General features: G+C 34.6%; 1 protein-coding gene across 1 annotated transcript in view; it reads left to right on the forward strand.

Annotated features, from left to right (window-relative positions):
- The window catches only part of CNTNAP2 (contactin associated protein 2), a 2,351,919-nt gene that overhangs the window by 922,343 nt on the left and 1,401,741 nt on the right, over positions 1-27,835 (forward strand). Inside the window, exon 4 of the mRNA XM_058297514.2 lies at positions 14,150-14,297. Coding sequence (XP_058153497.1) covers positions 14,150-14,297 — 148 coding nt within the window. The remainder of the gene's footprint in view (positions 1-14,149; positions 14,298-27,835) is intronic.

Genomic DNA, 27,835 nt, shown 5'->3' on the forward strand with positions numbered 1-27,835 from the left:
CATTTGTGTGGGGTGTCAGTAATGGGGGATACATGGGAGGAGGGTCACCAGGACATACATATAAGGCATATAAATGTGTTCAGTTGTTCATGGGGCATTGTCACAGTGGGTGGAGATACACACAATAACTAAAAGAATATCAAAATCCCACCCTGGGGGAGCTCTGCCACATTCTCTAATGGAATCCCTGAGTACAGGGACATGACTAGTGAAAGAGGATGGTCTATCGTTGGGCCCTTAATATTGATGACCGCACTTATGAACCTTTACTCCTGAAATTAAAACTTCACCTAGTATTATAGGCTACCTAAGAGTTACCTCCTAGGAGCCTCCTTGTTGCTCAAATATGGCCTCTCTCTAAGCCGAACTCAGCATATAAATGCATTACCTTCCCCTCAGCATGGGGTATGACTCCGGGGATGAGCCTCCCTGGCACAGAGGGATTACTACCAAGCACCAACTAACCATTCAACTGGAAAAAGACCTTGACCAAAAAGAGGAAAAGGTAAAGACAATGAGTTTATATGGCTAAGAGACTTCAAAGTGAGTCAGGAGGTCATTCCAGAGGTTACACTTATGTATGTCTCAGCAGGATCTCATTAACTGCCAAAGTAAATACTACCTCAAATAGTGGTGCTTGTGAGGGCTCTGGAAACATCCAGACACTATAGTCAGGGCACATGGCTCAGGAGTTTAGTGCCTTGCCAGTGGACCCTGTTTTGGAATTTATGCCCCCTCCATGTGACAGAGTTGGACTCAGTTGTGGTTTCCCAACTGTACATATTCTAAAGACATTTGCAAATAATGAGTTTGAGGAGTTATAAATATAATACCAATTTGTTCACAATAGTAACAGTTTGTGTACTAAAAAGAAGTACAAGGCACATTCAAAGATTTTATCTGAAGACAATTTAATGAAGACAGTTAAGAAAGGTGAGGCCAGTTTTGTTTTATTTTGTTTTTTATTTTTTTTAATGTAACTTTATTCATTATTAACAATGTTGACCATCTTCTGATGTTTGTATATTTAAAATATTTCCTATTAGGTAAATGTTCTATTCTTAGATTTTGAGATATTTTTGTGTGCTAATTACTTTGAGTTACAAATACATTTTGTCATCTTCACTGAAAGTTTTTTCCAAGCCATCTATTTTCCTTTTAATCAGTCTTTGGTTATATGTTTAGTTATTATTTTATGGGTTTTTTTTCCCTCTAAGATATTCTTTTTTATTAAAGTTAATAGATCACAAGGAATAACGAGAGATGATGAGACACTATATAGCAACTATGAGAAGCCATTATCATTCCTAGAATTTCAGGAACAAAAGAAAGCTGCAGTATTATCAAGACCAGTCAGAGTAAAGCCGTGGAAGAGAGGCTCCTGAGAGTTGCTCCTCATCAACTGGTGTACACCATAGGTGGTACCCAATCAAGAGCCAAACAGTAAGGAAGCCTGAGTAATCCAATCCGTAGGAGTTACCTCCCTTATGCCCCAAGTTCCCAGAAAGTAAGAAAATAAGTCTGGGAAGCAGAGAAAACAAAGACTGACAGCAAAGTGTTTCCATGGAATTTATGGTTGAAGGCAAGGAAGTAGATGATAACATTTGTGAAAGGATAGGGAGAGAAGCATGACCTTTAATAGTCCATAGGAAAATAAAGAATATCCAGTGAATGCAATGAAGACGTGATTAGAGAACCAAACAGAAATGTGCAAACTAGAAATTTCCTTAAATAAGAGAGATTCAAGGAGAGGATGACTAACTGTGTAATGTTCAAGAAAGTTCAAATAACTGCAAAAATGTTGATCGAATCATTATCAGTGGTCTTTCTGAGTTCTATTTTAAAAGAAAAGATAGCAATAAAGTTGCTGGAGCATTAGGCAAAAATAGAGGAAGGGGAATGACAGAGCCAATCATGTATTCAGTGGGAGTTTTGCAGTGGAAGGGAGTAGAAAATTAGAACTAGTAATAAAGTGGAGGAACATATATAAAAGGTTTTGTTGTTTTCCCATGAAAGATGAGATCCAAATATATTGGGGGAAAATGGCTTCTGTGGACTCAGGAATAACCAGTTATTTTGATTTTCTGTATCTCAAGGAAATATTACTGGGTACTTACCTTGCTATAGAATACAAAAATGGTAGGAAACATATTAAATTGAGAAAGAATAAAGTCATTATTAATGTTCAAGTCAGAGAATGCATTTAGTGTCAGAATCATTAATGTCTTATGGCAGAAACCTAGCTAAATCAAGAATTTCACATTTTGAAAAGGTACAATTTAAAGATGGCAATTTACTCTACTATTATTTATCCTCGCCCTAAATAAAACTTAGTAGTTTTGTTGATATGATGCTTATTAAAGCATTTGGCTCCACATTTCAAAAGAAATGTACTCCAGATATGTGCCAAGGAACCTATTCACAAATTCACTGCTGCTTGATACTTATCAAAAACTTTGGGAAAACAAGTTTATGGAGAATAATCTGAAGCCAACAAAATCCATCTTTTCTTTTAGATACTTTGAACTATATCTAGATTAAGCCAGCCACCAGAGAACCAAATATCTGCACTGAAAATTTTGGTTATCATTGTAAAATTGTGTTTACTGAATTGGGTTTTGGCACTTTTCCATGGGGCTACATTGAGGGAAATGCTAAGAAGCTCTCTAAAGGTTTGTTGCTGTATTTTTTATACAAATGTTGCTGAGAACTTTGTTCATTGTTTATGATATTTTCTTTTACATGAGCACCTGCTTGAGATTTCTTTCTGGGCTCAGTACCAGGAGTACTATGCTTCTTCAAGTAGCTAGTTAGATTTTGTATGTACAGACACGATGAATCTTGCAACTGATTTTGTCTCCATCTTTGTGATATACCAGGAATCTTAAAGCCACATTTTTAGATAGAAACTCAAATATGTTGTTGTTGTTCTTTGCTTTTAATATTTTTATCAAAGTATTATATAGATATTTTATACTAATAAACTATTTTAATATTTTAATGTTAAATATTAATATTAAATAATTTTTATTTAAAATGTAACCATCTTCTTCCCAATATCTCTTCATCCCCTATTCTACTTTCCTTTTACACTTACATATGAGTTTGTTCATTTATCAACTTAGAAATTACTTATTGACTACTGAGTAATTGATTGGTTTATTAGAACTTAACTAACATGCTTTTCTCCAAACCTGGCCTATTTTCGCTTTTGTTTTGTTTTATTTTAGTACTTTATTTAGTTTCAGAAAGCTGGACAATGCATCAGCATTCTAGGGCATCTTCTTAAGTGTGGCTAATGAAAGTGAAAGACCATTTAGATACATATAAAATGCAAAGGACAAAAAGTCATGATTGTCTAACAGAGAATTTAAATACCCCTCAAAATTTGCCTTACAAAAGTACCAAACTTGCTTTTCCAAACATTTTTCTACTGGTTCAAAAATATACAACATTAGAGAAAGAATCTCTTAGCTGAAAGCAAGTTTAAGTCATTTTTATATCTTAAGTCCTTCAGATAAATATTTTTACACAAATTTAAGTTTTTGAAAAGTAGATCAAGTATTCACCCTTTTTATTTGGTCCACTAAAAGACAGTTAATCAATCCTTCATTAAAATTGACTGCGGACCATATGCTACACTTAGCACAAGCATATCACTGAGATTAGGTATGCACATGTGCCTTTTAAATCCCATTTTCATGTGAAATGGCTAGCACCGCTGTGTATACTATTTCCATAAGTAGTTTCACTGTGTGAAAATCCTCTAACTTATCTTGAACCAAATTGCAAAGAAAGAGCAAAAGAAAATACTTTGACTATTGTAAACATTTGCTGAGGCGTTTACACAAATGCAAAAATTTTAATGCTTTTGAGACTTAAAGATTACTGAATGCACTTTAAAAACTACCTGAATATGAAGAGCATATTCAACATACTCATGTGTAGAATACTTAAATGCATATATATATTAAAGAAATCTGGCTCCTATCTAGTCAGTTCCTGCTGTTTTACATGGCCTTGAATCTTTGAAAGTTGGGCGTTTAATAGAATAATATTACAGGGGAGTGGAGGTAGTTCAAGTGGTTGAGTGCCTGCTTCCCTTGTACAAAGTGCCGGGTTTAATCCCCAGAACCTCCTAAAAACAAAAACAAACAAATGAAAAAAACAACCCTCATTGGGGAGCGATGAAGGTCAGAGGTTGAGCGCCTGCTTCCTATGTACAGATTCAAACCCTGATATCTCTGAAAAATATATATATATATTATAGTAAGTTTTTCTGTTTTAACTTTTTTTAAAACTACAATAAAAAGGTATCTGCTCATAATTTTGAAATCAATTTTAATTTTTATGATATGATACTTCAATTAACACTATGCGAAAAATAATACTGGCTGTATTATGGTTTTGCCCACAAAATTCAAATATCTTATAGCTAAAATATTCCAAAATGAATCTAGTAAATATTTAACACTTACAATCTGGCCTGCTTTTAAAAGTTGTATCTAATATTTTGAATTTTTATTAGCTAATTTTGTTATCTTTAATAATAAATGTACAAGTCAGTTTGATTTTCTATCAATTTTTGGTAATATCTTTGACTCCTTGCTTTGAAGATGAGAATATTATTCACCATGTCCTTCTTTCCATATTCTTGTATCCAACATAACCTCTGTCTGTTATGGTTTACTTTCACATTGTCAAGGTTGCTAACATTTGAATTTCATTGTAACCGTAAGTGTCTTTCTTGTTTTGTCTATATACATACATTGAGTGTTAAAAAATTTCTAGCATTGATCCATTAATTTTCCCCCTTTCTTATGGCTCAGTATACAAGGTGAAGAAAAAATTGAGGGGAGTTTTGAAAGAAAAATAATATAGAAAGGGAAGGAATAAGGGAAGATTTGAGGGAGAAAAGAAGGGCGAGAGGGTGAAAGGGAGGGAGGGAGAGAGGGAAGGAGTCTGAAGATTAGGAGCACTATTGTAAATTCCCTGTGCCAGAGACTAGACTGGGGGAGAATAAACCTATAGGAGGCAATGAAGCCATTAAAAAAATAAATAAATTCATCTGATAGGAAGGCTGAGAGGAGACAGGACAAAGAATAAACTCCTATGGATCACAATGAGAACCAAAGGGAAGAGAAAGAACTAGATTTTACAGATTATAACCCCATTGTTTTTCTAAAACAATTGTTATAACAATAAATATCTTTCTTAGATAATTTCTTAATTAACAGAAGCATAACAAGAGAGTATAGCTGCTCATATATAAAAGGAATATTTTGACATTTGTCTTATAACATGTTTATCATGGTTTTGAAATCTCAAAAGTGTATACCAGTAACTGGGTTCAAGTCAATTACCCATGTGAACATCCAAGAGTCCATAGGGAGGGGGAGGGCAGTTCTCATGTCTCCTAACGTTTCTTCCCACATTTTTACATGACCTTTACCCCTTTCCCTCAAGATAACCCTTCAATTCCTAGTCACTTGGCATACTTACAATGGCATCCCAATCCTACCTCCAGGAATCCTTTATTCATTATTTTAGTGTCTTCCTGAATCAGATGAACACGTTCTATTTTTCTCATATGCTATTACCATAACTACAGATGGCTACCGAACTAGTGTTTGGTACATTCAGAGATAACAAGAGCTTATGAAATGCAGAGGGGTGGAGTTGAGGAACATAACTATTCACTAAATGGGATTAAACATCTACTGTCTGTCAAGCCTTATACTTGAGGCTTCAGATATGATAGTGGACCAAAAAGGTATGATCCCAACATTTAAAGTTGATTTACAAGTAGACAGTCGTTAGTAATGTAATAAAAAATATAATTAAATAATCACAATTGAGTGAAGGGATTGACAAAGGAGTATAGGCTCCTATAAAAGTACCCTTCAGAAAAACTGGGGGTTATGGGTGTCAAGGAAAGTCCTTACTGTCAGGAAGCACGATTTAAACTGAGTCCTCTGTGTAGGATGTATTTGTACAGCCAAATAAAGATGACTAGCAAGAGAATCCAGGGAAGAGGCCAGGTTAGGAGTATGCGAGGTGCAGTACTTTATGAAGGTGCTTCTTTTCTTCCTTGCTTAGCAGGAGGATAACAAAGCATGGAAACTTATATCAAGGCTGCAAAATGAAAAATATCTATTTGTACATTTTGTATAAATTGTTATCACGGGAAAAATAAAATCTAAACTCCAGGCAAGAAATAAAGTTTCACTTAAAAAAAAGTGATAATAGTGATCACAGGTTTATGACATCAACCTAAAGACTAATCAATATGTGTTTCTATTCCAGCAGAGACATTTTGTTTTTTAAGAAAATACGATCTCACACTTTAGGAGGTGTTTTTTTTTCTTCCTTACATAATTTTCCACATATATGACTGTTATTGGGAACATTAAGAGCTCTTCCTAAAGTGTAGTTACAGAGTGCGTAAGTAGTTTAAACACATTTTTCTGTCTCAAGCAAAACATCTGAGCTAAGATGTAGAGTCTAATTCATTTGCTACAGAAGCTTATGATCTCGTTTTAAATCTCTTACAAAGTGAGGCTTAGTGGGGATTAAAATATATATTTATTCACTTTACAAATTGCTTTATATGTATAAAGCAGACCCTATATTAGCAAATTTGAGGTAAAATAGTTCATGCATCACAGCATACATCTAAATTACTGTATATTTTCTTCTAGTCTAATAAATAATATGCTTCAAGGGGTTATAAAATGCCCTTTTCTAAAGTTTACTGTTTTTTAGATATGAAGAGGCTGGAAAGTGTTCAAATGATTTTAGTCTTGTTAGATCTTATCTGAATTGATATTTGTAATGTCCGAGAGGCTCTGGGAGGTCTTGGAGAAAGACCTCCACCTAGGGTGGTAGAGTTTGTGAAACAGTCACAAGAAAGAATTCAAGGATTAGTCATATAGTAGCAGGAGAATTTAAAGTAAAGCCAAAGTACACACTCAAGTTGGAGAGTGCAGGTGTGCTTGTACAAGTTGCCCGAGTCGTGCCTACCGGGACTGAGGGGACTGTTTTATTAAGGCTGGATTCGACCCTTCTACCTCCTCCATGAAAATCAGGACTTGTAAGTTCCAACGTTCTCATTGGTCTGCTTTATGCAAAAGAGGGATAGAAAATTACAACTTTTTACTGGCTCTGTATTGGAGTGGAAACAGACCAGGGAGGGGTGGGTAAAACAAGTGGTGAACATTTGATGGATAGGGCTTTTGCCATCCGAAATCTTCAGGCATTAGACCTTGGACCCTAGGCCTTGGGCTGTTGATTTTCTACTGTGGTTAATTATTATCTGATGTCAATTTTCCATTGGTCCTCCTTTGCTGAGTTATCTCCCTTGTCATATATTTCTCTACCTCAATTGAACATTAGTTAAAAAAAAATAGCTTATCCTTCTAAGCTTTTATACAAATCACAAACATTAAAGGAGAATTAATGGCAACAACAGGTAATTCACAAGCTGCTTTAAATTAATTTTTCCAGTCTTACAATGATGAATTTGGACTGATGTTTTCATGTATCCACAAAGCACATATTACTGTGCAGCATTTGTTTAAATGAAGGTTGAATTTAAAAGGATATATTTTATTCAAGAAGGATTCAGATTCATTTTAGTTTTTCATTTTTTGATGCAGATTTCCAAGCATTAAATGTTTTGTAATAATCAGCTGTATTATAAATTGTTTTTTCTTCCTTTTCACAGCTATGTGAAAAGCTATAAGTGAATGTGAAAAGGAAATATGTGAAAGGAAAAAAGATGCTCTTTTCAAAGCCTTTGACAATTTAGTCATTCCTATTAGATGATATACACTCCAGTTGAACAGTCTTTTTGCTTTTAGCAGCAGGGTCATTCACGCTTTTTAATTACTTGTACTAAAACTACGGAGGAGCTTGTGGAGCTAATGATACTGAGCAAAAGTAGGTTTTTTTTCTCCTGATGCATCTCTAAGACCAATTTCTGAGACAATGGGGTTTCAAAGAGAGAAAAATTTTATTTGCTTGCACAAGCAAAGGATTTCAGTTACCTTAGATGACCCAAAAATTGCATCCCTGACTTGCAGAAATTCTAATATTTTATAACATCTGGATGCGAATGAATAACTGGGGTGGAGCTGGATACAGGTTCCTTCATTAGTGAACATTAGGGGATTGAATAAACTGGGCATGGACCACAAACCAGGGGGAGTTATAAAATTACAATCACTTTCAAAAATCAAGGTTCTGAGATAGGAAAGTACAGTACAGGTCAGTCACGAAGTTTTCCATATACATATTAAACAGGAGGTTGAAATGGTTAGCCTCCCAATAGTAGCCTACACAAGTGTGAGCTCAATCTAGAGATACCATCACAATAGTAAGTATACACAAGGGTAATGTTAAGTCTAGAGTAGGCTGGTTAGAAGGGCAAGACTCCTCTAAAGCCAGATATAATGATTTAGCAGTCATAATTATTTGTTAATTCTTAATTCTTGGTTACAACTAATGACCTCAAAAGGAGCTGTTTTGGGGAAATGTATAAGAAAAGAAATATTGATTTTGTCAAAATTCATGGAAATACAAATAAAGAAGAAAAATATGCAAATCATACCATTTAATGAATAAGCCAAAAATCAAATGCATGTTCAAAGTGTGGCATGATAAAAAATAAGTATTATCAAACATTAAATTTTGTTTTCACATATGAAGTATCAAAAATAAAACTTGCTTTTCCTAAAAGGAAAAACTTTTAATTTTAGCTGAAAATTTTGATTTTAAACAAGGTCAGAGTAGGAGTGGAAGACTATAGCAGTTTGATATGGTTATGAATTCCAAAAATAGATATTAGATTATATTTGTAATCTGATCTGTACCTGGGCATGATTGAGTTGTGATTATGGCATTGAGTCCCCACTCCTTGGTGTGTGGGGACTCACAGATAAAAGGCATGGCAAAGAACAGAGCTGAGGGTTTATGATGTAGGAGTTTGATGCTGAAGACTTAAGCTGGAGTCCTGGGAAGTAAGCCCACAGAGGAAAGAGAAGTCAGTCCCAGGAAGAAAGGAACCTTGAACCCAGAGAGAAGCAAGATCCTGGAAGGGAGGAACTCAGGAAGCCTGAACCCTCACAGCCATTGGCAGCCATCTTGCTACAACAACTGAAAATAGACTTTGGTGAGGGAAGTAACTTATGGCCTGGTATCTGTAGGCTCCTACCCCAAATAAATACCCTTTATAAAAACCAACCAATTTCTGGTATTTTGCATCATCAGCTCTCCTTTGGCTGACTAATATAAAGACCTTGTTATTTAACTCCCAATTTGCATCTTCAGGTATTTGGTATCCAGTAAATCATCTAACCTCTCTGAGCCTGTTTCTTGATTTGAAAAATTAGCATCCTTATTGTATCAGTCAAGTCCAAAGAAATAGAAACAACAGGATGAATAGATGATGGAGAGAGAGAGAGCAAGGGAGAGGATTTTGTTATAAGGAATTGGCTCATAAGTTTGTAGAGAATGACAAGTTTAAATTCTTAGGGCTGGCTGGAGGCTGGAAATTCCCATGAGAATGGAGTTGAATACTTGAATCTAAATTCTTTAAATTGAAAACTCAGGAATGACCTCCAACTGTTTGAATGAGGCCCATCCATATTAATGAGGGTAATAGCCCTTACTTAAGGTCAACTGATTGTACATGTAAATCCCATCTATGAAATATTCCCATAGGAGCAACTAGGCCAGTATTTGCCCAAACAACAGGACATCATAATCTAGCCATACTGACACAAAATTAACCATCACACATACCAAACTTAAAGTTTTCTCCAGGGCACAAACAAAGCAGTGTATACAAGAACGCTTTAAATAATAAAATGATATATAAATATTAGATGTTTTTATTAAATCAGTGACTACACCTCCTTTTATGTTCCTTCACTTTTTCAAATATTGCCATATCCAAGGAGATATTTCACATATATTTACACCTTTATATTGACTATAATGATGGGTAATACCTACATAATTTTTTTAAATGTTGAAAATGTCAATTAGGATAATATCCAAACCTCAATCTACTTGATATGAAAAGAAGCACACAAAACACAATCTATTGATGCTGTGACCCTAAGAAACTAGTATACAGCATGCATTTGTTTATAAATATTAGCTTCTTTGCAAAACTTAAGTTAGATAAATCACTACTTTCCTGGAAATCTCAAATTGTTTGCATGACCTTTTAATTTGATGGTACACTATCATCAAATACAATATATCCAAATCTTCAATCATTACCTTTATTTCCAATATCTTTTTAGTAGTCAGGACTCTGTCAGTCCTTAAACAAAGGAACAAACAAATGAGGAAATGGGTCAAATAAAAAGTTCAGAGGTTTCCTTTAGCAATCTGAATTTAGATGCGCAAATGATGTCACCACAGTTTGCTTCCATTCTTTCTCTGATACTCATCCCTTTATAATAACAAAACAACCAAAAGAAGCTCAGTAGAGAGCCTCTGCTCCCAACAGCTTTATTTCTTGTTTATTTTGTTTATTTTGTTTTTATTTTTTATTTTTTAACTCTTTCATATGTCTAGCATTTGGAACCCCAGGATGCAATAGGTGTCCTGTTATTCTTTCAGCACTTTCACATCACTGTAACTCCCTCCTCTCTCAACAGCCCTACATTTCTGAAGTGCTTATTACCAGATTATTCCATATGATATTAGTTTTATGGTAGTCTTCTGCTATTTTCCTAGGAACTTCCCCTAAATAGGGGGAGGGGACATTGGTGGAGAATGTAGTATCTAGTTCACCGTCTTCTATACCTGCTGCTCTTGTCTTGATTCTTGGTGATTTCAATTTTCATGTTAATTTTCCTCCTAATATGCAGGACTTTCAATTCTTTAACCTTCTTACCTCCAGTGAACTTGTCTTGCATGTGACTTCAACCACAAAAGAAGACCAAGACATAAATAAATCTTATCACTATCAAGTAAAATGTCACATTGTAAATCTTAATTTTGAGCATCCCTCTCAGATTTTTCTTTGTTTTTCCTTCCTATATATCCAAAATATTATTTCTATTACATCCAGTCTGATACCACTGGACTTCAAATGTATTCTACTCCCCATATCTACTCTCATAAACTTATGTCCCTCCTTTTCAAGCTAAAAGTCCATGGTTCTTCATCACAACCATTTTCTTGCATTTACTTTGATTAGACTTGGCTTCTGTCTCTTCATTCCATACTCTCCTGCCCAAATCTCATGGGCACTTAAATTAATCATTTAAACCTGAACTCTTGCTTTCCTTTCCTCAACCTTCTCCTCCCACAAAGTTCTTCATCTCAGTAGATGACACTGTTATCCATTCACCTCCTTGCTCAAGTCAAAAACCTAGGAGTCATTCTTATCTCTTCTGTTTCTTCTATTCACTAAATTACATCAATAAATCAGTTGAAGCACATCCGCTTCCCAGCATTTTCTAACTCTTACTACTTTACACCATTTCTACTATAGCCCACCACCTTAGTCCAAATCATTTTCATATGCATTACTGCAATAGTTTCCAAACTGGTATCTTTGCTTTCACAATTCTTTCCTAGATTCTCTATGCAAAGTAATCAGAATGACTTTTAAAAATTATATGCTAGGTCATTTGCTTGCTTAAAACTCTCCAGTGGATTTCATTCTGCACATTTTAAATGAAATCCCGTACCTGAATGGTTTACAGCCCTTCCCTGCCCTGGCCTCCACTTCTCCGTGTTTCCTGTTCACTGTGCCCCATCAACATTAGCTTTTTCTTACTGGCCCTCAAACATGAAAAGTGCTCAGGGCCTTTGTATTTCTGATCTCTCTCTGCCTAGAATGTTTTTCTCCAGATAATCTCATATGTATATCTGGTCACATAAATATATAAGGTCACACTTATATATCCATACCCCACAGGGGACTTCTCTGACTATCCTACATAAAATAATACTAACCTCTTCTCTAGACAGTTATTCTACTTTACTTCATAATAATTATGCTTTATTATACTTAATAGCACTATAACTACATGGCATTAAGTTAAATATATGTGTGTGTATATATATATAAATTGACGGAGATATATTTTGCTGTACATTTAATTTAATATATATAATATAATTTCACGTCAGGTAGAGATATTGTTTTGTAGCTTTGTTGAGTAATACTTAAGACAAATTTTTATTAACCTATATGCAATCATGACTTTAATTTAGGTAACATTTGGTCAGGGATTCTCATTGCTATTGCTTTTAAAGTCAGAAAATCCCATTAGTGATATTAAATGCTGCCATGGTTTAGTAAAATAGGATAAATATAATTATATTTGTGGATTCTCTGTAAAGTTAAAGCTAGCTAGAAAAATATCCTGAAAGTAAGTCTTTTCAATACTGTTTTCCTTGGTCTAATGTGTTCAACAAGACACAAAGAGGATGCTCTATTTAAATGTTAAAAACCAAGACCTAAATCTCAAATAATTTTGCACCTTGAAGGACTGAAGAAGTTTTGGCTATTTAGAAAATGCAGTGGTAGTATACAGCTCACTGATGAAAACCAAGGAGAGCACAACAGGAATCATCACTGAATAGCATCCAAATTTTCAAAGCATTTAATTGCAAGTATTTTAGAGTAAACATTACCCTTTATGCAGATGTTCGTGACCATGTAAAGGTTACAAATTACGGTTTAAATCCTGAAGAAATATTTCATAATGCTCCCTATAATTACTACATTTTATATTATACATTTTGTGTTTGGGAGGCCAGGAGAATGACTGGGGAATGGGGATTATTAACAAACCTTCAAATACAAATTTGCTGTTTTGATGCTTATGTGAAGGTGAACCAGTCTTCCATTTCAGAGCTGCTGTGTCCTTTTTTTTTTTTAAGCATTTCATTTCTTATCAATATTTTATCTTTTAAAATTGTTGTAAATGAGTATATTTTAAAAGATGGTATTTTTGGTTTTTTATAAAAGCAGATTCTACAGATCAAGATTACAACAGTCTAGCAATTTCATATTGTGCCCATGTCGCATCGTTTTATGATTAAAAAATAGTATTATCTTCTATTTTTATTTCTATGCTTGAGAAAATTCAAACAGATATAAAAGAAGATCTCATATGAAATCTAGCTTTACAAACTCAACTTGACTAATTCAGATATGCCTAGAAAGCTTTTGCAAAAGTAGAGCACCTGATGTTTAAAATAGCACAAGCATTTATATCTCATTTATTTTACTTATATTCTCTAAAATATGATGGTCTCCTCTTTAATTATCCTTTGGATTAAAATTTTATGCTGACATTTTCCGTATTATTTGACTATAATCCTTTTGAGAGTATTCACACACACATCGCCCTTCTCCCCCATAATGGTGCTCTAAACCTATTACATAATGTTTTATGAGTATTTGTTGAATGAATGATATCTATGCCTAAAGAAAATCCATTTGTTCTCTATTCCCCCTTCCCAATAAACTAGGCAATGTGAACTTTCAACATCAAATAAGAATTATGGGGAATTACTCTCTTGACAGACTTCTAATAAGAAGAAAAAAATGGGAATTAAAATGTTTCTGACCCACTGGAAAAAACTCAAAATGCATATATTCCAATAAAAGTCAGAAAACCCTGTCTTTGCACAACATGTTCAGTTCCTCCCCCAACTCCCCTTTTTAAAAATCTAACCAATGTTGAAAAGTTGTCATCAGATTTCTAAAGGTGTTAGGGCTAGGTTATGTGGGGGACATATTTAAAAGGAGAAATATGTCTGAATTGTATAAAAAACAGGTATTATGTAATTTGAATGCAAAGTGTTGTAATTATAATTGAAATGCTTATTGAGTGTCACAGTGGGTGTCATGTAGTATCATTCTTTCAACAACTGAGTATAATTATTCATATCAAAGGACCCATGGCAACACTGGCCCATTTCCCACTTAAAAGTGGGCTTGTTTTCAATTAACAAGAATGTTGAAAATTTTTCAAATTTTCTAGGTTGCAAAGAATATAAAACCTTGCCACTGGGTGAGCAAATTTGAGGCCATTTTTAACACAGAGAGAATATGATTGTTTCTAAAGAAATTTTTTCCCTGATTTCTAAATTCCATTTCTTCTTCCAGGCATTTCCTGGGAACATCAACTCTGACAGTGTGGTCCGGCATGACTTGCAGCACCCAATTACAGCCCGCTACGTGCGCATGGTGCCTCTGGACTGGAATGGAGAAGGCCGCATTGGGCTCAGAATTGAAGTCTATGGCTGTTCCTACTGTGAGTATCATGTTATGGAAATCTGTGTTGAGTTTTAACACCTTCATTTAAAAGAAAATTTCTTTAATTTCAGTTATTTAACATTACTTGCTTTCCCAGATAATAGAGCATCCTCTGGTTTTATATATAAATAAAATATGATTGTTTCTCTTTTATAAATATATATTATGCACATACATGCAAACATATCCATGAGACTACCTAAAGAATAACTTAAGTAAAAGATTTGGAACATAATTTTTGTGCAATACACCAAAACTACAAAGCTTATTAATTATGTTGTCTGAAGTCTCAGTAAATACTTTCAAAGGAGGAGCCTCAGGTTAAAGTTGATGGATTTTTATTGGTAAGTATTATGTGAAATTTCACTTACTAAAAGCATTGCTCTGAAGTCATTCTTCTGGAGATCATTAATGTTCAGTGCAAGAATATGAATCAGCACTAACAACTCAGACTAGCACATAAACTTCTGCTCCCGTTATTCTTCCAAAGTTCCCCTGAGGTGTGTAAGAGTGACAGATCACTCGTTAATGGGTTCTTCCACATAGGATCACCAAAAAGACAATCAGACGTTTCAACAGAGTTAGATGCATCAATGCATATGTTGAAATTGTTAATAGAGTAGTGGTTGCTGTGACCATTTGAACTTAATTATACTAGGGAAAAAGAGGGGGAAGGGAAGGGATATAGATTAGTCAGAGCACTTGTTTTGATGACATGAGCCTGTTACTGGAATAAGACCCAGTGAAATAAGAATATAAATTTAGTGTCTCTGAGTCATTTCCATAGAATTAAAATAGTTCCATAGGATATAAAACTACTCAACAGAAAACTATTCCAATCTCTAGGAGCAAACTGAATTGACTGCCTTTCATATAGCCATTCTACCCACCTAAATATTTTTCTCCCAATAATGGTTCTATTAAGTTTATTACTATTTCAACAAGATAACATGCATTCATTATTTTATTCTATAAGTAAAACCAACTTTCTTAGATAAGAAGTTTGACTTTTGATTTATTTCATTTTGGAAGTATAATAGGCATTCCTCAAAGTTGCACCAGCCCAGAATAAGGTTAATGATGATGATGATGATGATGATGATGATGATAGTAATAATAATAATAATTTATTAACTTGAACCCATTTGTATTAGTCAGACAAAGGGGTGCTGATGCAAAATACCAGAAATCTGTTGACTTTTATAAAAGGGTATTTATTTGGGGTAGAAGCTTACAGTTACCAGGCCATAAAGCATAAGTTACTTCTCTCACCAAAGTCTGTTGCCACATGTTGGAATAAGATGGCTGCTGATATCTGCAAGGGTTCAGCCTTCATCTTCCTCTTAAGGCTCCATGGTCCCAGCTTTTTACAATATCACCTGTAGGCTGGGATACGTCTCGTCTCTCTCTGGGCTCAGGTGCTCTGCTTTCATCACAGGCCAGATGTAAACTATCAGACAAATGGCTCGTTTCTCTTCCTGGGGTCTCTGCCATGTCTAATGGAGCATTCTCTCTTTCCTCATCTATCTTCTTCTCTGTGTATTTACTTTCCCAGGTTCTAGCATTAAAACTCCAACCTCCCTTCTCTGCAGTGTGGTTTCTCAGTGAGTTCCTGCCCACCAATGGGGTGGGGACTCAACATCCTCCGGACATGACCCAATCAAAGCCTTAATAATTAATTAATTAAGGAAAAGTGAAAGCTCTGAATCCAATATAATCTAATATGCCCAAAGCGACAGACCAGTTTACAAACATAATTCGATATCTATTTTTGGAATTCATAACAATATCAAACTGCTACACCATTATATGTATGGAGACCCTAATTTCATAAGTCTTATCTGCCACAAAGCCATGGGGTAATTCTAAAACTGCCCTGTTCTGATTTAGAAGTTCCCAACTATGTTTTATTGGGCTTTCCCCCTTTCCTGCCTGTTATTGATTTCCAGTTTCATTCCATTATCATCAGAGAAGGTGCTTTGTATAATTTCAATTTTCTTGAATTTATGGAGCGCAGTGTTATAGTCCAATATGTGGTCTATCCTGGAGAAAGCTGCTGATTTGGGGTGCAATGTTCTGTATATGTTTGTCAGGTCTAGATCATTTATTATACTGTTGAAATTCTCTGTTTCCTTGTTGATTTTTCATCTAGTTGTTCTATCCATTGGTGTGAGTGGCATGTTGAAGTTTCCATATATTTTTGTATAGATGTACATTTCTCCTTTCAGTTTTGCCACAGTTTGCCTCACGTAATTTGGGGCACCTACTTTAGGTGTGCTATTTATTATTGTGATTTCTTCTTGGTCAAGTGTCCCTTTTATTAATAATGACCTTCTTCATCTTTTATAACAGTTTTTCATTTTAAGTGTATTTTGTCTGATATTAGTATTGTTACTTTCTGTCTGATATTAGTATTGCTACTTTCTGTCTGATATTAGTATTGTTACTTCTGATCACTTCTGGCTACTAACTGTGTGAAATATCTTTTTCCAACCTTTCACTTTCACTCTATTTGCATCCTTAGGTCTAAGGTAAGTCTCCTGCAGAGAGCATATGGATGGCTCATGTTTTCTTATCCATTCTGGCAAACTATGTCTTTTGATTAGGGGGTTTAATCCATTAACATTCAACATTATTACTGTAAAAGCATTACTTCAGTCACTTTATTCTTTGGCTTTCATATGTCTTATCTTTGTCCATATTTTTACCTTTTTGGTTACCCTTTATGATAGTCTTCACTTCTACACTTTCCTCCAAGACTCTCTCTCTTGTCTTTTCTTTTCTGGCTGTAAAACTTCCTTTAGTGTCTCCTGCAGAGCTGCCTTCTAGTTTACAAACTCTCTTAGTTTCTCTTTATCTTTGAATATTTTAAGCCTACAGTTTGACAGACAAAGAATTTTTGGCTGGTAGTTTTTTCTCTTTTATTACTTTAATTATATCATACCACTGCCTTCTTGCCTCCATGGTATCTGAAGAGAAATCCACTCTAAGTTTTATTAGACATTCTTTCTATAGGATGTTTCACTTTTCCTTTGCTGATTTCAGAATTTTTTATCTTTATCTTTGGCATTTGGCATTCTGTAGATGATGTATCTTGGGGTAGGTTTATTTGGATTTATTCTAATTGTAGTACACTAAGCTTCTGGGATATGTATATTCATGTCTTTCCTGAGAGCTGGGAAATTCTCAGTCATAATTTCTTCTTATACTCTTTCTGTCCCTTTTCCCTTCTCATCTCCTTCTGGAACTCCCACAGCACACATGTTGGTTTGTGTGCTTCGTGTTATCATGCAACTCCCTGAGCTGCTACTCAATTTTTTCTATTCTTTTCCCTCTCTTCTTTCTTTTCAATTCCATTTGTTCATTCTCTATGCCACTGATTTCTCCTTCCATGATTTCAAATCTGCTCTTGTGTGACTCAATTGTTCTTTTAACCTCATATATTACGTCTTTCATTCCCATAAATTCTGTTCTTTTTCTATCCAAGATTTCAAATTGTTCATTGTGCTCACTCAGTATCTTCTTAATGTCTTTTATTTCTTTACCCATGTTGTCATTCAATTCCATGATTTGATTTAGATTTTTATGAACCTCACTGATTAGCTCTTTCAAGTCTGGACTTCGATTTGTTCATTTGCCTCAGTCATATTTTCCTTTTCCTTTGTGTGGCTTGTAATTTTTTGCTGCCGTCTAGTTTATCTGATGTTCAGTTTCTCTCTCTTGCCTAGGGATTTACTGTTAAGTAGCTGTGTTCTACCACTGTTCTTTGACTCTTGGTTAAACTTGTTCTAGATATTTAGGATTGCCCCTGTTTAACTGCTCAAACCAGAGATAAAGATGCAGTAATTGGGTGCAGGCTAGTTTCCAAGGGTGTTGGATAGACACCTGCTTGCCTCTTTTATTTATTTTCTTTTTTTGTGCACTTCCATGGTCTGGGCAGAAGATGGTGCTCTTGGGCAGACCTCTCAGCTCAGACCCTAGCTGTTAGGGGGAACTGCACTCAGTGTAACTCCTCAAGTTTGTGGGTGTTGCAGGAGCAGTGTCCTCAGGGCTGACCAAGCCTAATCAAAAAACTTTCAGAGGCTCTTCTCCACCCTTGGTTGGCCACATTTTCCCTCTCTCTGCCTTCTCAGCAGCCAGCTTGGGGCAATAGGTAGGGTGTTGGAGAAGGCAAATTATCTTTAACTCCCTGAGGGCTCTCAGGGGAAACAATGTTGAGGTCCCATCCTGCCTAGAAGTGTTTGATCCCTCCAATGCAAGAGGTTTACTGGCCAAACCTGAATTGCTCTAGTTTGGGTCCTCCCTTTCCCTTTTCACTGAGCAAGTGGATCCCTCTAACTCTGTCAGTTTGCAGCCACTGCAGCCCACAGACTGCTATTTGCTACACAGGTGGGGAAAAGGGTGCCTGCTCCTGCTTTTACAGCTCTACTCACAGGATTTTTCAGTCAGCTAAGACTCTTTTCCTTTGCCCCTCTCTCTTCTGGGTGGTATCTCACCTTCCCTTGGTGTCCGGAGCGCCATAGCAGTTCTCCAGACAGTCTCTGCCTGTCCTCTAGCTATTTTTTCTGAGAGAAGTTATCACTCTGCCTTTCTAAACCTCCATCTTCTTGGAAGTCTCTGTCTCATGTCTTTTGACTTAGTAAGCTCTCTCCAAAATACCAATGCACATCTCCTTACTGAGAGGGCCTGCATGAAGCAGAAGGGAGAAATCTCAGGCTAACGATTTTTAAAAATCACTTAGGGCTGTAATATCCAAACGTTAATTTTACAAAAGCCAAACACAGTATATTGGTTAAAGTAGTGAGGAGTTTTTATGACAAATACTAAACTAGCTTTGAACAGGAGTCTTTTTAAAAGTAAGGTAAGCACCTTGAGAAACCAGGCTACTTACAATTAAGTATTTTTATATATGCCTTCAATTTGGATGAATAATGAATAAAGCCCAGATATGTCCTGTAATGCAAATCACTGTGGAAAATAACTACCATACCAGAAAAGAAAAAGACAAATCAGTAAAAACCAAATATAAATTGAAGAGTGAGAGTGTCTTGTCTTTTTCACACCATTCCAATGGTACCTCTGCATTCCCCAGTGAGAGTATCCTTTAATGAGACTGTGGATGTAAGATATTAGCAAGATTGTGGAAGATTGGTTTACAAGCAGGAAGTTTGAGATTATTTTATGAATCCCCAAAAGAGGAAGATTATGCTTGTAAACTAATCTCTTCCTCTATAAGATACCCTTTGATTGCATTAAATTCATTGGAGATGTCTTATTAGATTACCTTTTAAGATTAGGGCTTTTTGATTTGACTGCCTCAGTGAGCATAACTCAGGCTGAGTCCCTGCCCCCTTGCTAAATCTGATATAAATGGACACTTACACAGACTGACAGACACCCAGAAAGAGCTCTGTCTTTTTGATCCTGCCAAATGGCAGAAAGGAGAAGACTCAAACAGCTAAAGCCCCAGGGAGAGATGAATCATTTTGCCTGAGAGCTTACAGAGGACCTTGGGATGGGAGCTGAAAATGACATAGGAAGCCCTGAGAGAGAATCCTGCAGCTGAAATCAAGAAGAAGCTGAGCAGCTGAGCCTGAGAGAGGAAGTCAAGAGCAGAAGGTTGAAACCTCGCTCAGATCACCTGCCATCTTGCTTCAACACATGGCAACTGACTTTGGTGAGAAAGTACCTACTATGGTACCTTGAGGTAGATGCTCTATGACTTTGGGGCTGTAAGCTTTTACCACAAATAAATACCTTGATAAAAGCCAAAAGATTTTTGGAACTTTGCATAGGCCCCTCTTTGGCAGGCTAATACACAGACCGTGGACTAAATCTCATGGCTCTTGTTCTGCCTAAACAAGAGATACTGCCACATATATGTATTCATTAAACTTTAAAATTGGTAAGAATTTCTTTTAGATAAGTTTAGCTGGACAGAGATATAAGAAATAGTTCTGGAGGTCAATTCAGTTTTTTTCTATTTAAGTTGGATGTATAATTGTGCAAAATAAAGAAGAATAAAATTAATTTGCATTAATTTCTTCAAGAAACATTTATTTTAATGTACTATATACTGGCACTGAGAAACAAAGCATAGTACTTTTTCTCTAGGAACTTTTTGGTGGGAGAAATAGCCAAATAAACAAGTTTAATACTGTTTCATAAATGCCATGGCAGAGCAAAGGAAAAGGAAAGCTCACCTATATGGTATAGGATAAAATATCACTCGCCCCCACAAAAGGACAGAAATTAGAAGGAAGAAGCATTATAGACAAGAAAGAGTTTTTACAGAGACACAGAGACACAGTGGACAGTAAGAGCATAATTTGTTCCATAATTAGAGTTAGTTCTATGTAATGTTATTACATTACTTGGGAGAATCAAACCTATCTGTGAAAGAGATTCATCGATTACATTATCATTTATTGAAATCTATTTGTAAATTTCTAAGTTTAAATGTAAAATGCAAACCTGACCACATCATTCCTGGGCTTAAAATACTTGATGCTGTATTGCCTATAAAGTCCAAGCTCTTAGCTTGAACTGTAACCTCTTCCCCAATTACTTCTGCAGTCTTATGTCCTACCATTTCCACTTTGCACTTTTGCTCCACTAATACAAAATATTCATATTTCCCTTGACATGACTTGCTTTCTAATTGTGCATTCATTTGAGAATCTCTCTTAAAATATTTCCCCATCATTTTTCACCTGACCCATCTTTCTTATTTCTCTAGATTCATTTGAGATATAATATCCAGCAATAAGACTCCTCTGAATCTTCAGAATGACTTTTTTCTTGGCTTTATTCCCATTGTGAGTGTTTCCAATGGAATATTTATCAAAATATTCTAAAATACAGTAGACTGTAAATTATAGGGCAGGGCAGAAATGTTTACTTTAATCATCATTGGCATTGCATTAATTCTTACACTCCCTATACTCAATACATATTTGCTGAATTGAACTGATGTCAGATGTAAATGATACCTGATTTATTCTCTCAATGAAAATTGATTACTATTTGATGATGCATAGATTCATTCATTGGTTCAACAGGTTATGATGCCATTGTATCATATTCAATAGTATTCTAGGGGCCTATAAAATGGTGAAATGATTACTAAACTGAAGTATATTAGTAGGTGATCCCACAGAACCATATTGTACAAATAATTCACTATTTCTTTTTCTAATTTAAATATTTCTAGACCTTGTGTTATTACCCTGTAAGGTCATTTTAAGCCACAATTTAATGATTTAATGAGGCTATTTCATGGGAAAAAATATATAACATTTATCAAACCAAAAGTATACCACTCCTTAAGTAATTTGGGCTTTATACTTAGATTAATGTGAACATAAAATTAAATCAATGTAAAAATGTTTTAATAGCCATCAATGACAAGGTATACATCCTAAAGAGGTATTTCAAATTGTCATGTTAGTATCTTGTGTATACAGGACCTGCTGTGTCCTTAAGTTTTCATGCAATTATATTTTTAAAAATTAAATTTAATATCTTATCCTAGAGCCTAGAAGAACCAGAAATGTTCTGAATCTAAGTTCCATTAAGAAAAATGGAACTTAGATGTAAGCATATGTAGAATTGTTAAGCTCTTTTAAAAGTAGTTTGAATTTCAACTGAAATTGGTGTATATGTAAAAGACTATTTCTACATATCTAACTATGGTATACCTTATTGGTGATGATACAACTGATAAATCATCTGTGTCGCTATTTGATATTCTTTAGGTGGTAAAAAATATTCTGGATCAGTTTGTCATGGTCTTTATTCATTTCAGCAATGCCAATTTAAAGATATATATATCTCATTATCTTCATATAAAGATAATAAGATATCTTATCATTTTATATTACTGAAAATGTCAGATACTCAGTAGGTCCCATTCTTAGATCCACATTTCAGGATGACATTTGCATTGAAAGAAAATTTAAGGCATGAAAAACATAATTGCATTATCATTTTTTATACATTAATATATGTGGGTACATGCTATCAGCATTTAATTAATTTTTTCCAGTGTAATTTCTTATGTGGATGATAGTTAATACTGAGTCTGCTCAGTGAGAAAATCTGGCAAATAAAATTTTTTATATAGGTATTAGACAACTACAAATTGAGACTTTTACTGCAACTGTACTATTTACTGTAAAATCTAAATTTAAAATTAATCTCAGGAATTTCAAACTTATTTTGACATATACAATCAACAAATTGATTTAAAAGCAGACTAAAATTACTGAAAGAGAAGAACATGTAATTAAACCCATTTTTTGCAGTTCTGAATTACAATTAACAGTATACATCTACTGTGGAATGAGAAATGATAAGATTTTATAGTAAACAGTCAAAATTCTTTTCACAAATGAATTTTCCAGGGGGAAAACCAGATCTAATTTTTTAAAAACTACATGCATACACCTGATGATAATTGGGTTAAGATAAGAATAAATAATAAAAAAGACCTATACTTCAGCATGGTTTATAAATGAGGTATTTTAATTAATACAAAGAGAAGCTATTCTATATTCTAACAGAACTTTAAAACTGAATAGTCCCAAGAGACCTCCCAGCCCAATCCCTTATTTTACTAATGAGGAAACAAAAATCCACTGGGTTATGTGACTTGCATAACTCAGTTAATTATAGACCTAGGAATTCTGCATAATAATCTAAAGCTTTGTTTCCTCTCTGACAATTGATAAATCTCCCCTCTGGTTATTTTTCCCTTTCTTCTTTTCCACCCACAGGACTTGTATTATTATAACGATGGCCCAAGGAAAATTTTATTTTGAAGGAATCTGAATATATAACGGCTATATATATATAGACAATATGTATTATAATGACTATATCAAATATTTCTCACCCATTGATTTTCACTCTAATAAGATATATAAGGAGAGCAGTCACCAGGAAAAATAATATTGCAACAGTACTGCATAGTCCACATGTCCAATAGCAAAATGTGAATGAGTGACACTCTTCGTAATATACTCATTTCAGAACAACTGCAAATAAACCCACTTCAAGCTTTCATCCCATTTTGGTGAACAAAGTTTATCAACCTCCACCAGTACATTTTCGCAGGTAATCTTACCCCTGAGATATTTTAACTTCCTCTTAAATATATGTTAATCCTTATTTATGTTAGGTAATTACAAAGAGTATTAAAGTCCAAGTTACGGTTTTAAAGTCCATCAACATTTCACTTATAATCCTGTTTAATGTGAAGAAAGAAGTTAAATTTAAATTCTGCAAATATATACTAAGAGATTTTTATTAGCTTTTATTCTTGAGTTATTAGTCTTAATTACCACCTATTTAAATTACTTAACTAGGGAGAGGAGAGCAAATATTTAAGATGTTACACCCCCATGAATTAAAAGTAACAATACAATAAAATAATAATTTAGTATGCTACCTCAAAATTTCAAGCAATCCAAAAGCATTTGGACCTAGCACTAAAAATAAGGCATCTGTCCTTCTAACATATTAAATATTTTCTTCCTAGAATATGTATTCCTTCCTAGAAAATATATTCCTACTAGAATAGTACCACACCTTTCATATGTAGGCTTGAAAAGAATTTTTACAATTTTATTTTTAAAATTGTTATTTTATCTATATCTATATCTATCTATATATGTGTGTTTATGCATATACATGTATTTACTTTTCTCAAGTTCATAAGAGTATTATGTTAATCTTTCTTAGGGGAAGGAGGTGTTAAAAGTTTCTCTCCTATGTTCCATTTCTCTATCAATTATTATGCAAAAAATGGCAGGGACTAAAGAAGGCAGGTGAACTGGAGCAATTTCTTTGTAAACATGTCAATAACTGTACTGGCAAGTAAACAGACAAATGATATTTCCTAGGAGGAGAGTTCTTATCTATGGAACACTTAACGCAGTATTCCCTGCTTTAGACTTGCTTGTGGTAATAAGCACACCTAGCATCTGTGATTTATGATCATGGCTCTCTGGAAAATGAATCATAACCTAGCTGACCATCAAGGTATAAAATTGTGGTGTTTCATGACATAAACGCTCCCTTCTGTTTGAGTAATAAAATGGCATGCCTTATTAGAGACTGTTGGTATTACTGTAGGCCAGAGAGCATGTGTCTGATGCAAGAAGAAAAGACCTGAGAAACTAAGCAGTGTGTACAAGACAACTCCTGTTTTGTCTGTGTCTCTTGATTGTAACTGTCCTGAAATTATTGGTAAAGTTTGGATCAAATGAAGGTCTCCGATTCAGGTAAATCTGACCCAAACTAATCCTAATACCACTATTTTAATTGTGTCACTTACCAAACTTACTCAGATTAACCACATACAAACCTCTATGTAAAATTCTCATATCCCTGACATAACCTCCTATTTATCAAGGTGTTTATTTAGTGGTTTGTTTTGTTTTAAATGTGCTGTATCAGTTATGTTTGTTTATCATACAAAATGATTCTATAAAATACACAAATTCTTAAAATTTTTTTGGCATGCAAAGTGCTTTAATATTGAAGGAAAATATGCTTTCCCATGGCTACTGATCCATCACGCTTATATAGAAAAGATAACATTTTCCTCAAAACTTCTTATGAGGTTTTGCAAAAGAAAGGGTGAAAATATGATTGAGCTCATCTTACTAATGTTAGACTCCATTGAACACAATTAGTCCAACAGCCTCTGTTTACCAAATTTCAAAACACTTATGGCCATGTATTACAGGGACAATTTTTGTTGATCCAAAATAAATGTTCTTTACTAATGGAAAAGTTCATCAAAAAAGCAAGGTAATTATTACAACAAAACCCAGTAAGTGGCCCAAAGGCATGACTGAGCAGTAAAGTAGGGCAAGAGGTTCAATCATTCTCCAAATGAACCACTTCTTTTTTTAAAATAATTTTAAGGTAAAATGTTGGCACAAAATTTTTTAAGCCCAAATTGTAACAGTAGTCCACTGAATGCAAGACCACATTACCTAGAGAATGTAATGTCTTTCCTCTTTTGTCTACAACAATGTAAACCCAGTCTGGACTTGACTCACCTATAAACTGTTCAACCTGATGGTAGAACTTGCTACATTTCTGTCTTGACCTTTCATGATAACCCCTGAGCCCTCAACTCCAAATGCATTTATGCGTATTATCTAAATTATTCATTGTTCTTGTATCTTATTTCTAAAATAAAAGATTAAATATTTTAAAACAAAGATCATATTTTGTACTTCAGCCAAAGCAAATTCTCATCCTTGACACTGTTGAACTGTTGGGGCAGATAATTCTTTATAGTGGAGGGTTGTCCTGTGCATTGTAAGATGTTTGACAGTATCTCTGACTTTTACCTACCGGCTGGCCAGTAGCACCCCTACCAGTTGTGACAACTACTTGCCAAATGTCCCCTTGGGGGCAAAATCACCTCTGGTTGAGAGCTGCAGATGTTCTTGGAGCTTATAAGGCACCTGGTTATTCATTCTACTGTTAGGTATTGTGAAGAATAAAGAAAATAGACACATTGTAAAATTTGACTCAATATTTATTAAACCTATATTTAAGTGTCTGCTATGTGCAGAAAACATACCCAGCCTGCTGAGATCTCCATAGACACTATGTTGATACGGATCATAGTTACAGTAGAAAAATATGCCTACTGAGATAAATCTGTATATTTACTGTAGCTTCGAAATAGTACTATATCATCATGTCAGTAGAAATTTTGCAAGGGAAAATGCCCCCCCCCCTTATATTTGCGTATCTACACTACTTGTGGATAATCATGCAAACTTTCTCCAAAAAAATTTAAGTATAAACTGTTGTGCTTTAATTAATTACCAGTTCACTTTGCTTTTGACATTAGTGATATCATCTTTTACAGTTATGATCAACTTAAATCTATCCTCTTACTTAGCTAATTTTACATTCCTAGGTGTGAGCTAAATTCGTTATCAAGATAAGTCTGACCATATACTTTAGAACTGAGTATTATTTATGCAGTTGTTCCTTCACATTCAGCTTTTGAAGTTAGACAGTCAAAACAAAAGAAATATTGTAGAAAGTGTTCTGCTAATAAACTATACATTAATGTTGTTTTCACACGTTCTATCCACATTCAAAAAATAGTAGCCTTAACTATTTAGTGAAGACTGATTTCCTCTAAAAGAGAGCAAAGAAACAAAGAAACAAATGACAATGAAAGCTTTGTCCTACTTCTCAGTCTCCCCTTCAAAAGGCTTTATGCATCCTAATTCTGGAAAGGAAGAAGGCTGGTTTTTTAACACTTCATTGGCCATGTTTCCCTGGCGAATGTGTTCAGTAAACCAAGTCATATCTTTCCAATCCATAAAAAAGGAAATAACCTCTACACTCCTCCCCACCTGATAGAGATGCGGTTATAAATGAAATGATACAAGTGAATGTTCTTTGCATTTTCAGGTTGAAGTGACTTTAGCATCTTAATTGTGATTATTCAGAGATGGACATAGTGAGACATAATATAGAGACTGTAGCAATCTGCTTATATAGAGATTCAAACAATTGCTTTAGTGGTTGATGTCACAAAAATGGTTTATCATTTTGCCTTTGAAAAGCAGCATCAAACCAGAGCACAACAGAGTCAGTGATAATGATGATGATAAGAAAATTATAAAATAATATGTATAACAAACTATTGGTGTAGTGGAAGTTGGGAGGATTCGGTGTTCGCGTACTGAAGGTTAGGATGCAGGAATTCTCTGAGAAGCCTTATTACAACTGGTCGGTCCAGGGGACTTCATCCAAAAAACTGAGCCCCCAGCTGCACTTCTAGGTCCCTTTTAATGCAGAGGATTTAGGAGTGGGTTTCAAAGAGTGCCTTTGGCACGAAAAGGAACTTTGTTTGTTAGAAGAGGTTTCAGTCTCTTAGGGCCTAGGGGTTGTTAGGACACCAGGTAAACTGGAATATACATACCGCTCACATCCTTCCTGAATTCACAGAGCCTATATCACTTAATTGGCTTTCAGAAAACTATGCAAGCTTGAAACTTGTATAAACTCAGTCTATATCATTGGTATTACTATTATAATCGAAGTTTATTGAGCACTGCCTGTGTCAGATATTGTGCTAAATCTTATTTAAACTTATTTAATCCTCACAATACCTCTACAATTAGGAAATATTTCCACTTTAATAAGGAGAAAACAAAGGACAAAATACTTTTTTCTATTATTCTATCAATATTTATAAAAATTGTGGTAATGGATGTAATTGCTTATTTGTTTATTGATTGTCTACTCCCAACTTTTTCCATAAGAACAAATGAAAAACAAGAATGTGGATTCCTCTATGGCTGACTAAAGCAAAATATACCTAAATTTAAAATTTTCTTAAAAGTAGTTTTTGAAAGCTGTGATCAAAAGGTAAATGATTGAATGAACTACATACAACCATTGCAAAAAATGTTAGAAAAAATGGTCATGATATGTAAAGTGAACAAAAAGCAAAATCCAAAATTGTTTATACAAAGCAGTATCTCT

This window comes from Dasypus novemcinctus, chromosome 5 (assembly GCF_030445035.2).
Source record: "Dasypus novemcinctus isolate mDasNov1 chromosome 5, mDasNov1.1.hap2, whole genome shotgun sequence".
NCBI classification, from domain to species: domain Eukaryota; kingdom Metazoa; phylum Chordata; class Mammalia; order Cingulata; family Dasypodidae; genus Dasypus; species Dasypus novemcinctus.